Source organism: Pleurodeles waltl, chromosome 8 (genome assembly GCF_031143425.1).
Source record: "Pleurodeles waltl isolate 20211129_DDA chromosome 8, aPleWal1.hap1.20221129, whole genome shotgun sequence".
Classification (NCBI taxonomy): Eukaryota; Metazoa; Chordata; class Amphibia; order Caudata; family Salamandridae; genus Pleurodeles; species Pleurodeles waltl.
Window position 1 is genome coordinate 313020271 of NC_090447.1, and position 12929 is coordinate 313033199.

Genomic DNA, 12929 nt, shown 5'->3' on the forward strand with positions numbered 1-12929 from the left:
TTCACCCCTCCTGTTTCCGAACCCATTTCTGTTGGCTTTTAGGACTCTGTGCACTTTACCATTATTAACCAGTACTACCGTACCTGTGCTCTCCTTTAAACATGGTAAACTGGCTAACACCCATTTAGTACATTTAATTTCCTTGTAAGTCTCTTGTATGGAGGTAGTATATGCGCCCAGGGACTGTACATTATTGCTACTAGAGGGCATGTAGCACTGGCTGTGCCACCTACTTAGGTAGCTCTTTCAAATCTGTCTCAGGCCTGGCATTGCAGCCTGTGTGTGGAGTTTTAAACTGCCATTTCAACCTAGTAAAGTAAACATTTTGCAAGGCCTAAACCTTCCTTTTTAATACCTTTAGTCACCCTTACGGTAGGCCCTAAACAGCCCATAAGGCAGGATGCACTGTATTAAAAAAGTTGGACCATGAGCTTTTAAGTGTTATATGTCCTAGTAGTGAAAAACTCACAAATGTTTTTTTTTTTTTTTTACTACAGTGAGGGCTACCCCTCCAACAGGGTATCTTATTACATTGGGTTACCTTATTACATTTAATAAGTGATAACCTTTGTTTCAAAGCAGGTAGGAATGTCATGCTTGGTGTTGAAGAATTGTAATTTAAACACCTCTTTAATGGTAAAGTCTGATTTCAAGTAATAATTCTGAAATGGCACTTTTAGAAAGTTGGCATTTTCTGTCCTAATCATTTGGTTTCTGTAGCCTGTTCCTAGGTCACTTGCCTAGGTGTAGTTGGCAACTGGCCTTTGTGTAGGTGCCTGGGTTTTGGCAGGATAGTCCATCCTGGATTGATGGGGAAGAGCTGTCACCTACCACACTTGCACTTCAAAAGCACTGTCCCAGCTCACTTACAAATAATTTTGTTGTGCCCCCAGACAGACTGGAACCTGAGCAGGTAGGCAGGAAATTCAAGAGACTCCTGTGGGGCAAAACTCCAGAAGCTTCTCCTACATCAAAAGACACACCAGGTATAAAAGAGGACTCTTAGACCCACTCTTCAGTACACTCCTGGACCAGTGGATACTACAGAAGGACTGTCCTGTGGCTTCTGGATGCCTGCCCTTCTATCTCACAAGAAAGACTGGAGGTGCACCCTTCATCCCAGGCTGAAGTGACTCCAAGGGTCAGCTGACTGACCTCCTGTTTTGCGCTACAGTGAGACAACAAGCTCCAGAGGCACCTCAGCAACTGCCCAGCTGATTAGCCCTCCGGGACTCTTCTGGACTGGGTTCATGATTCCCAAGATATCCCTTGCAGGGCCTGGACCCTTGGTGTGCCAACAGTTAGCCTCCTCCTTGAAGAAAAGGATGGAAATTCTGAAGTTTTGGGTTCTTTGCAACCATGAAAGGGCCCATTCGCACCAAGATCATGCCACCCACACTTACCGCTGATGCGATGCTACAGGGAACCTGACTCTTACTGCTTCAGACAACGCCGACCAGCAAGGGGAGCACTCATTAATTAAACATAAAAAGGCTAAGTAACAGACAAATTACCTCTAATGATGCTACTGCAAGGCCTTCTGAGACTGAGACAGGACAAACAGAAGTATGACAGACTTGTACCTACCGTAGTTCAACCCTAGGGTCATGCTCTTTTTGGTGGATTTCTAAACACAGATTCCTCAGCTACAGAATACAAGCCCCATGCTGTAGCCGGTGATTTTTTTCAGCAATGCTCCTCATGTGCTAGTTGATGGTGCTGTATAGCTCAGTGGTGAGAACAACACGGGGCCACAGAATTTTGCCGATGACTAGAATAGATGAATTTTGTTGTGAGTGAATAACATCTACCACTTCAACAGGCATCAGGCTGCTTGAATAACATCTACCACTTCTACCAGGTGGTAAGTAAAAAGAAGTCAAGTACTGTCACTCAATCTTCACGTATGGTGAAAACAGGAAACCCTCCCCTATTGCTGAGACAAGAAGTGCTCTAAAGGGGTAGCCGGTTTGGAGGCCAAATACTGTGGAGCTCTGGGTAACACACTCCCCCCCTGGTCCAGTCCGGGGTTATTAGGATGATTGGTCTGTCCTGATGTTCCTCAGAACTTGAAGAAGGAATGGAAGTATCCAAAATGTGTACAGAAGATCTGTGGCCCATCTCAAATAGAATGCTTACACCAATTACCATTTTGGAGGAAACTCCAATGCTCAGAAGCTTTGACACTGTGTGCTCTCGATGGTGGCAAAAAGATTTACTGAGGACATGTGCGACTGAAACAAAGGTACCACTGGCTACCGCAGGCTGAAGATGCCACTCACAGGCCACCAGATGATGTGTGCTCAGCTCATATACTCTGGGATTCAGTGACCTCAGTAGGGGGTTGGCAAACAAAAATATTTTCTGCTGGTCCAACCACCTCCAGTGACTTAGAGTCTCATGGCATAGGATACAGGACCTACCTGCTCTGCTTACTGCAGTATCACATGGTAGTTGAATTATTATTTAGGACCTGAACCAGTCCTTCCCACCCATAGAAACAAAAGGATGTTATGTAGCTGGCTCGCTGCTGCAAACCAGAGGCCCCCGATCTGAACACTCCCCAGGTGGCCTCTCCAACCCACTAATGACACATCCGTCACAAGTGTGACACCCGGGTGGGGGAGGGAGAGCCCAAGAAACATCAGAATCGTCTCACAAGGCACAGGAATGACCCTGAAATGTAGGAATCATATTGCGAATGTCCCTGACTTGCTGCGGCGGTGGAAAGGACTTGAAAAAGGGAAATTTCCATAAGGTGGGACTTCATTTTTTTGATGAAAAACTCCAAGGAGATCAAGAGCCCAGCCCTTGTCTGGAGGTGGTCTGATTCATTCCGGTGAGCCTGCCTTGAGCACCCACTTGTTAAGGTACTGGAACACAGGTATACCATGACCTCCGAAGATGAGGCGCAACCACAACTATGACGTTTATGAACACCTGAGGGGCTTAGTATAGGAGGAAGGGAAGCACAGCAGTTGGAAGTGCTCCAACCACTGTGAACTGCACGTAGCATCTGTGAGACTGCAGGATAAATATATGAAAATACACGTCCTTCAAGCACAGAAAAATCATCCAGACCCATGGATACAGAGCACAGGCTAAAGTGCCACTTTTTATATTTGTCATTCTTCAGAAAGGCAATCGATGGCCAGTATAGGCTTGAGTCCTCTATCCTTATTTGGGACAGGAAGTAGCGTGAATAGCACCCCTTGCCAAGCTCAGTCTGAAACTCACTGAGCTGTGCCTTTGGCCAGTAGGAGATTGACTTCTTGCATCAATATAGAGGTGTGGTCTAACAAATACTGCTCATGTAGAAGGGATAGAAGGTGAGAATGAAATGAAAGGCAGATAGCCCCTTTGATGAACATTTTGTGAAAATCATTGGTCTGACAAAATGGATTTACAGCTAGGAGAGGTGGGTTTTACTAAATATCCTGCCCCTATCAGATGATCATGGGCCTAAGAGTGCAAATCAAACAGGCCTGAAACCACTATCACAGGGGAGGAAGTGTTTGAAGACTGCTGTCCCAGTTGGAGTGAACAGCCTCAACCACCACCAGACTCTCTGCCCCAAAAGGGCTTAGTTTTTGGTTACATCGGTTGGGAAGGTTGAAGCAAAAAGTAAGGTAAGCCTCTGGAATAACCCATAGACTTTCTGTCCTGCTGGTGGAATTGTCTGGCTGGGGACAATAACCCCAAGAACTGAGCTGTGGTGTGACTATCTTTGATTTGCTCGACTGCTGAGGCTGTCCTCTATCTCTCAGTAGTCAATACTCATTGAAAGGCATGTCCATGAGAGATGACTAGACATCCCCCGAATAGCACAGCCTATGGAGTTTAAGCCTGCATGCAACAGATAATTTGGCACCTCTTGTTTGCCTTAGATTGTTTAGGCCGGTGAGTTTCTGAGGTCCTCTAGAGCAACTAGCAAAATCTCACAGACCATGTCCCATCAGGCATATGTATACCTCCCCAAAAGGCATACAGCATTTAAAAAATCATAAAGACAGGCCAGCTGAGCAAACGTTTGTTGCCAAAGTCCCGCCTGGCTCACACCCTCTCATAATTCTGCCCAAGTTCCCCAAACACTCCTCCTTCCTGAACAACTGCATACCTATTTCACTAAGCAATATTCCTGTTAGACTGCAATAACTCTTCATCAGTGGGGGTACATTTTCCTTAATTTGCTTGTGTCTCTGTAGGCTTAGAATTGAAAGGGTGAAAACTAAGGCAGGTAGTGCAACAGCAGCACTCCACTTCTAATTTGATTTTCTTAAGGCTTTGGAGACAAGGGAGGCAGGCGACTGCAGCAGCAATGTTGTACTGTTATGTCTTCAGTCCCCTTAGGTCTGTTATGCCCTGCCAGCGGAAAAATAGAACAAGGAGGCCAAAGTAAAGCACCAATCTCTTTGATTCCCTCGGGTCTCTAGAAACCTGAAGGAAGGTGGTGAAAGGGGAGGCACGGTCTTTGGAAATATGGACAAAGTGACTCAAGCAAGATGGAGTCCAAATTCACTAGCGGACAACACTATTCTTCAGGCTTGATAATGTAACAGTTTGCATATACAAGACAACAGTACCTTTTGTTTAATACAACAAGTTCTTGATTTGTTTTGGTGAACACGATTGCGGGCTTTTGATCAAGATCACCTGTTGTGTGATTTGCACATAGAGGCTGACATTAGATGATCATGAGTTGTACAAATGTTTTGTGTCCACAGTACAAAAAGCCATCTGACATGGGGCTCTGATGGGGGCCCTTTCAATACAGGCTTTCACTAGGCACTGCTACACGTTATTTATCATTATATCATAACTTCACCTGCTTGAGTGTTGATGAATGAACGAGTGGTCAGATGAGGTCTGGAAGCTGAACAGAGATGCTCATTATTCTTGGCGGCGTATCATACCATCCAACTTACTTTTTATACTCATTTTCCTTGCATTGTTCAATGAAGTAACTCAATCAAAATGTTTTCTACATTAGTCGTCGCTGGTAAAGAACATGCATCATAACAGGTACATCCTGAAACATAATGAAGAACAAAGCCTGGCACCTATCTGTAGTGTGTTTTTAATCTTAAATGTAAAAAAATCTCATATTTTACATGTCAAAGTCTTTTTGTTTGTAAAACAAACTCACTGATACACTTTGGTAAGACAGAGAATAAACAGAGGGAAGCAAAGCTGAATAGATGTTAACAATAAGTAATTATAGACGATTTCATTCTGTGTTTTTGTGGGTGTATGACAGTCACGTTATTTGCCAAACGCGGCTAAACTCGTAGATTCACCATTTAAAATACTGAAAATGTAGTTAACCAATTTATAGTTGGTAAATACATTCTGATTGATTGATTAGTCCGTTTAGATTGGAGAAAATGGCCTCCTGCTGTGCAATGGGGTAAAAGGGGTACAATAATGCAGACCGAGGACTTTTATGTTCAAATAATCAGTTAATTGCCCAAATAGGTGCTAAGTGAAGGCTTTAAAGACGGACTCTACAGTTACAAATACTCGAAATGTGCTCTTTTATTTTCGATTCATTTCTCAGATATCTACTCACAAAGTAAGTTTTTCAAAACTTGTGTGAATGGAAATGTTTTGTCTACAGAACGATATTGGCGACTTGCACACTTGAGAATACGCCCCTCTTTATTCTGTATCCCAAAATATTTATTTGAATCCCTGCTGAACCATTTGTGTCAAATATTTTAGAACCAGAAACAGCAAATACCGAACAGGGCAACTTGGCAGAAATGTTAGATTACTGAATGAAATAAAAGTGTATCATGATTGCAACGTGGTCGCATTACCTTTACTTGACTCAAGTTCTCCACCTTTGCCACAACGTGTGTTGTCCTCGTGTTAATGTCCTGATCTACATTTCCATCATAAGTACAAAATGTTAAGGTAAGAATGTTGCACACCTAAAGACATAAATATCCTAGGTACATGTATGTTTAATAAAATGTTTGTTAAAAACTTTGTTTATTCTATGAAGGGGCATTCAATCTGTGCTTAAATCTTTTAAGTAAATGGAGGTATTTTTGGCAGGTTAAAGCAGGGGTGAGGCAATGCTATATTGCAGTGCTCCCCGAACCTTTTAGAACCACATACAAAATTTTAGAACAACAAACATTTGCAACCTATCTAGCTTTGATGGACAGGTAGTGGGCGTGATTATTTTAATGTATTAACAGCAATTGTGTGTGAAAGATACAACCATGACCACAACCTTTAATATCAGACTGTGTCCAGGAAACTGATCTGCCCATAAAGTGTCAGATGGTGATCTGCACTGGAGTCTGGAGCTGGACTCTTTGCAGAGAAGGGTGCTGCCCTGTGGAATCCATTCACTAAAATCACAAGGCTTCTGAAACATGTTGGTGTTAATACCAGTGATTTTAACAAATTTGAGAAATCACTTCTGTAAGACCTCATGTCCTTTTTTGCTATACTGCTACCATGTAAAATACATCAAGAGATGCTTTGCCCCAAGAGGTCACTCCTGCGTTTATGTCCACCCTTATGCCCACTGCTAGACCTGCCTGCCTGGGAGTGGTCATCCCCGAACTTTTTCCCTGCCTCCCTCCACTTTTCTGACACTGTTGTTGCTGGTCTTAGGATTCTGCGCACCTTACCACTGCTAACCAGTTCTAAAGTACATATGCTCACTCTCTTAAACATGGTAACATTGGTTCATTCCCAATTGGCATATCTGATTTACTTATGAGTCCCTAGTAAAGGGCACTACATGTGCCCAGGGTCTCTAGAATGCTACTAGTGGGCCTGCAGCACTGGTTGTGCCACCCACAAGTAGCCCTATAACCATGTCTCAGGCCTGCCATTGCAAGGCCTGTGTGTGCATTTTCACTGCCATTTTGACTTGGTATTTAAAAATACTTGCCACGCCTTAAACTCCCCTTTTTCTACATATGTCACCCATAAGGTAGGCCCTAGATAACTCACAGGGCAGAGTGCTATATAGGTAAAAGGCAGGACATGTACATGTGTGTTTTATAAGTCCTGGTTGTGGAAAACTCCTAAATTCATTTTCCACTACTGTGAGGCCTCCCACTCTGATAGGATAGCACCAGGGCTACCCTCATATATACTATTTGAGTGGCAGATTCTGATCAGAAAGGGGTAACCAGGTCATATTTAGTATGGCTAAAACGGCAGTAGAAAATCCTGCAAATTCGTGAAGTTGGATTTTATATTACTATTTTAGAAATGCCACTCGTAGAAAGTGAGCATTTTCTTGCTCTTAAAATCCATCTGTGCCTTACAGCCTGTCTCCAATCAACATCTGGGCTGGGCTGGTTGACAGCTTCCTTGTGCATTTCACCCAGACAACCACAAACACGGGATGCTCAGTAACACCTGCACTCATCTACATAGTGAATGGGTCTTCCTGGGCTGGAAGGGTGGAGGGCTTGACACTTACATTGCAAAGGCTAGTGGCCTACCCTCACACAATGGACTGCCAAACCCCTATGGGCACCATGGCAGACAGGCCTGTACTGAAAGGAGAACCTGTGCACTTCAAAACTACTCTTTGAAGTCGCCCCCACTTCAAAGGCACTCTGGGGTATATCAACTGAGCCCCTAAGCCTAATAACTCAGACACGTCTGTACCTGAACTTGCAACCTGTCAAGAGGATCTGCCTGGCTTCCCAAAGGACTCATCTGGACTGCTTTGCTGAGAAGGACTGCTGCCCTGCTGTTGCCCTGCTGCCCTCAGACTTTTCTGAGAAGTGCTTTCCAAGGGCTTGGTTTGAGCTTGCCTCCTGTTTTCCGAAGTCTCAGAGCCAAAAAGACTCAGGGGGTTATTCTAACTTTGGAGGAGTGTTAATCCGTCCCAAAAGTGACGGTAAAGTGACGGATATACCACCAGCCGTATTACGAGTTCCATAGGATATAATGGACTCGTAATACGGCTGGTGGTAAATCTGTCACTTTTCCGTCACTTTTGGGACGGATTAACACCTCCTCCAAAGTTAGAATAACCCCCTCAATCTCTTCAGGAAACTCTTTGTGCGCCGAAAATCGACACACAGCCTGCCAGAAATGATGCACAGCCGTTTTGCAACCGAGAAATTGCCGCACAGCCAAGCCAGAACTACGCAGCCTGACTTCCAGAGAGAAGAATCGATGCAGTGCCTGGCTTGTAGCCAGAAATTAGACGCACAGCCTACCAGATTGACGCACTGCCGAACCGGAACGATGCAGCCTGACTTCCCTAGTGAAGAATCAACGCAGCGCCTGCCGTGCAACAGAAAATTTGACGCATCGCCTATCGGATAGATGCAACACCTGCGACTTCTTCCTGCACGCCCGTGATTTCCCCCCATCGTCCCTGGGTGTCAAAAAGATCCCCGGCATCGCAGTGAGGAACCAAGACTGCACGCCAGAAATCGACACATAGTCCCATGCAGCGTGGAAAGAAACAAAGCATTGTCTGTGCCGCATTGGAAAATCCGACGCACACCCTATTTTTCCACTCATCTCCTCCTTTGCAGTCTCTGTGCGTGTTTTTTTTTTTTTACGCAAACCAGGTGCTTTGTGAAACTAAGAGACAACTGTTGATTTCTAAGATTTAGGACTCTTTTCAATCTTGCAAAAGTGATATCTCAACTTGTGCTTATTGAATCTTTATCGTTTTGACCTTAATTTAACCATATAAATATTATATATGTTTCTAAAGCTGTGTGGTGTATTTTTGTGGTGTTTTCACTTTTTTACTGTATGATTTATTGCACAAATACTTTACACATTGCCTTCTACATTAAGCCTGGCAGCTCAGTGCCAAGCTACCAGAGGGTGGGCACAGGATAATATGGATTGTGTGTGATTTACCCTGACTAGAATTGTGGTCCCTATTTGGACAAGGGTGTATACCCCATTTCTAACACTCACCCTTTCAGTTGGGTAGAGTCTAATTTGAACCACCATTCCGCCCCCTTAAACACCTGGTTAATTATAATATAATAAGACCTTAAAAAAGCTTATTTACACTTACCTTCTTGACAGGTAACATTGTCCAAAGGTAGTTCGTAACATAATAATATACTTTTTGTAGTCACAGAATAACAACATGATAGTGTCTTTGATGATCTCTGCATTTACCTACTCTCAACCTAACTACACAAATCTAGTTATGTTAGTGAGTGGTACCCATTATCAAACGTCTCCTATACAGCCTGTATAAAAAAAAATTGAGAGCTTGAAAATACCTGAAGCATGTTCGAACCATGTTTAGGAATCCATACAGCCCCCTTCTGTTTTTTATTACTGCTGGCAACTCATAAAAACCCTCCTTTTATTTATCTCAGTAGGCACTTTTGAAATGTTCCCTAAACAAACACAGATAAAACACAAGGTGATATGAACAGTAAAAAGGATATGAAATCAAATATCTGCTCAGTTTCCTTTTTTCCTCCTCTGGGACATTGTAAAAATAAACACTGATTGCATTCATGAAGTTGGGAAGATCTTTTTCGGTTGTAACTTTGTCAGTGTTGTCCTCTAGTTCTGATACTGGAGACAAAGAGGCCTCTCTTGAGGCTGCAGATGACTGTGATCTGCTGGAGCTTACCTTTCTAGGAAAATAATATCTGATACAAAAGTCAAGGGAAAATATACATTTCTCTGTAAACTAAAACAGCGCTTTTAAATTCTAAACGGTTAAAATAATTTCAAACCTAAACGCTGTTTTTCCTAATTCACGCTTGTCCTGGTGGTTAGTTCTGGGAGGTTACATAAAGCAGTCAAATTCAACACATTTTCATGGTTTCTTTAAAACATTATGAAGATGGGTGCCCACTGAAGGAAGCATTAAGAAAATATTGACGAGTAGTGCACAGCACAAACTGAACTATTTTTTGTTGTTTCAATAAGAGATCATACTATTACACATATAAGTAGTGTTAGGTGTGTATTAACAAAATGCTTATTCACTCCTCCTGGTTCTTGGGAGAGGAGTTTACCCCAATTAAGTATGTGACTATTGGCCTCACTACGAGACTGGCGGTCCAAGGACCACAAGCCTTGTGCTGACGGTCGGACACCGCAATTGTGGAGGTTCAACCACCACATTACAACCCTGCCAGACGGACCCGCCTAAAGACACAGCCCCCGTCAGGAACATGGTTCTTGACGTGGTGACGGCAGTCGGAGTTATACTCGGCCAGGGCAGGGTTAACTTAACACCGCCCGGCTGATTACAACTCAGCTTTCTGCCAGCCTTTCCATGGTGGGGACACCCTGCTTAGACCAATGCTGCCACACAGTTTCCATTGGGTTGACTGGTGGAAACCTTAGTTTCAGCTAGTCTGCCCAGTGGAAACCTTGCAATGGGTCTTGTGGGGAGACCACCATCTCTGCTGCGGTCTCCTCACCGTGAGTCTGGCAGTTTTTCCGACCATCAGACTCGTAACGAGCCCCTAAGTATTTGCATTTTTATTTTTCTTAATTGATAAGAAAATGTTATACAAAGCATGAATCAAGAAATCTAAATGGATGCAAGGCTCATAAACTGACAAAGGCCATACACCACTACACATGGTTGAGCCTTAAATTTGTTCTGTGTAAACTTTCAGAGTCCATTCTTAAAAGGATGTCCCGTTAAAAAAAACCCCAAAAATGGAAAGGCTTTGCTACACTGTAGTAATGGAATTAAGGAGAGCAAGAGTCATTAAAGGCAAACGATAACGCATGAATAAGGAGAAGGGGGAAGAAAAGGTGACTTGGGCCCTCATTCTGACCTTGGCGGGCGGCGGAGGCCGCCCGCCAAAGTCCCGCCGTCAGGTTACCGTTCCGCGGTCGAAAGACCGCGGCGGTAATTCTGACTTTCCCGCTGGGCTGGCGGGCGGTCTCCTTCAGACCGCCAGCCAGCCCAGCGGGAAAGAGGCTTCCACGATGAAGCCGGCTCGGAATCGAGCCGGCGGAGTGGAAGCTGTGCGACGGGTGCAGTTGCACCCGTCGCGTATTTCACTGTCTGCGCAGCAGACAGTGAAATACATGTAGGGGCCCTCTTACGGGGGCCCCTGCAATGCCCATGCCAGTGGCATGGGCACTGCAGGGGCCCCCAGGGGCCCCGCGACCCCCCCTACCGCCATCCGGATCTCGGCGGTCCGACCGCCGGGATCTGGATGGCGGTAGGGGGGGTCAGAATCCCCGCGGCGGTGCAGCAAGCTGCGCCGCCGCGGAGGATTCAATGGGGCCGCGGTACACTGGCGGGACCCCGCCAGTGGTGCCGGTCCGACCGCGGCTTTACCGCCGCGGTCGGAATCCCCATTGGAGCACCGCCGGCTTGTCGGCGGTGCTCCCGCGGTCCTCCGCCCTGGCGGTCAAAGACCGCCAGGGTCAGAATGAGGGCCTTGGTCTCTTAGTAAGTAGGAGACTGAGTGACAAGGTCATTTAAGTGATTATGATTGAACAAGTAAGAAATACTAATTAGGTGACTGAATGGCTAAGTTAGTGAGTGAAAAGTCAAGTGAGTAAATTAATGTCAGTCACATTACACATCACAGGTACACAAACACATCAGAGGAAATGATCAGTTAAGTTGATCAGCTAAAAGTGTCACCCTATGATGGGAGAAAGTAATTAGTTGCGGCATTCCATGAAAGCTGCCTTAACAACTCCTGATGCATAACAGCGCCTCCAAATAATGAAGTCTGAATGAGCACAAGGCTACTTTAAGCATTTGGCCTGTAAACAACACAACACTAATCAAGTAGTGGCCTCAACATGAAATGATTTCAGTGAAGTAGAACTGGAATGGTAGAAAGTATGGTCTTTAAATACCAAAAAAGCCTCCTCGGCTTTTTCTATCTAGAAAACAAGTTGTTTTTTCTTAATCAGCATCAATGACGTGGCAATAAAACAGCACAGATTCTAGTATGTTTTGGATGCCTTTAGTGCATGTGGGTATAAACAGTCCATAATGACCTCAACATTTCTGGTACCCGTATGCAAACCTCCTGGGTGACAGTAACCCAGGAAATTTCACTTGTGTTAAGTTGATCTAGCAGCCCTTTGGCTTCTGCACAGTCTGAGCTTTGGAGTTTAAACATGACAAGTGTTGAGACATGCTGGCTGAGAAGTTCTGTAATTATATTCAGTATATGGTAAATAATGAAGGGCTTAAAACACTTATTGTAATATTATGGTTGTAAAGTATTGAAATCCAGCAGGTGAGTAACAGAGCCCAAATAACAGCAACACTTGATAATCGAAGAGTTCACACTCTTCAATAGGTCTCCTTCACATTCTTGCCCTAGGTAGCATGTGCTTCTGAGATCTACCTTGGCAAGCAGGTCCTTCCTTTCCTTAATAAATCAACAATGGAACTAACATAAGACAGTATTGATTGCTGATCGTTTTAAACGCCCAGTCATAAATACACATCCTTAACTCTAGCAGTTTTTTTTTTAACTTTAAAGAGAGGATAAGAGACTGCCTACGAATATTGCACAGATTTATTTTAGTCTACGTATTCATTCGGGTTAGTGTTGCCTGGTTCTGTCAGGTGAGGAAAGTGATTTTACGGTCTACTTGCCCTTCAATCAAAATTAATTTGACAATTGAAAGGTCTCTGGAGTTAAAAGCACCACTGTCAGTGGCGTCAAGCACAATAAATAAAATTCCAATATTGCACAGGTAAGAATTCTCCCACTTAATGAGAACCTACAGTGCTGTTAGGCTAGGGCCTGGATAGGGAATGTTATAAAGATTCTTTAATAACTTACAAGTGGCATAAGTGCTGAGGTAAAGGTCAAAGTCGAAGTTTCCCAATCAATAGTTAGGCTATGTTAAGTCAACTGCAGCTTGTCCAAATTCATATGAAATTTATCTGCATCAATTACATTAAATTGAATTAATTACATATACCCAAAAATATGCCAGCTTCGAGGTTT

General features: G+C 44.0%; 1 protein-coding gene across 1 annotated transcript in view; it reads right to left on the reverse strand.

Annotated features, from left to right (window-relative positions):
- Positions 1-12929, reverse strand: part of CHD1L (chromodomain helicase DNA binding protein 1 like) — a 228787-nt gene that overhangs the window by 15351 nt on the left and 200507 nt on the right. The window contains exons 23-24 of the mRNA XM_069204150.1: positions 9414-9623; positions 5820-5901 (exon numbers count right to left, since the gene is read on the reverse strand). Coding sequence (XP_069060251.1) covers positions 5820-5901; positions 9414-9623 — 292 coding nt within the window. The remainder of the gene's footprint in view (positions 1-5819; positions 5902-9413; positions 9624-12929) is intronic.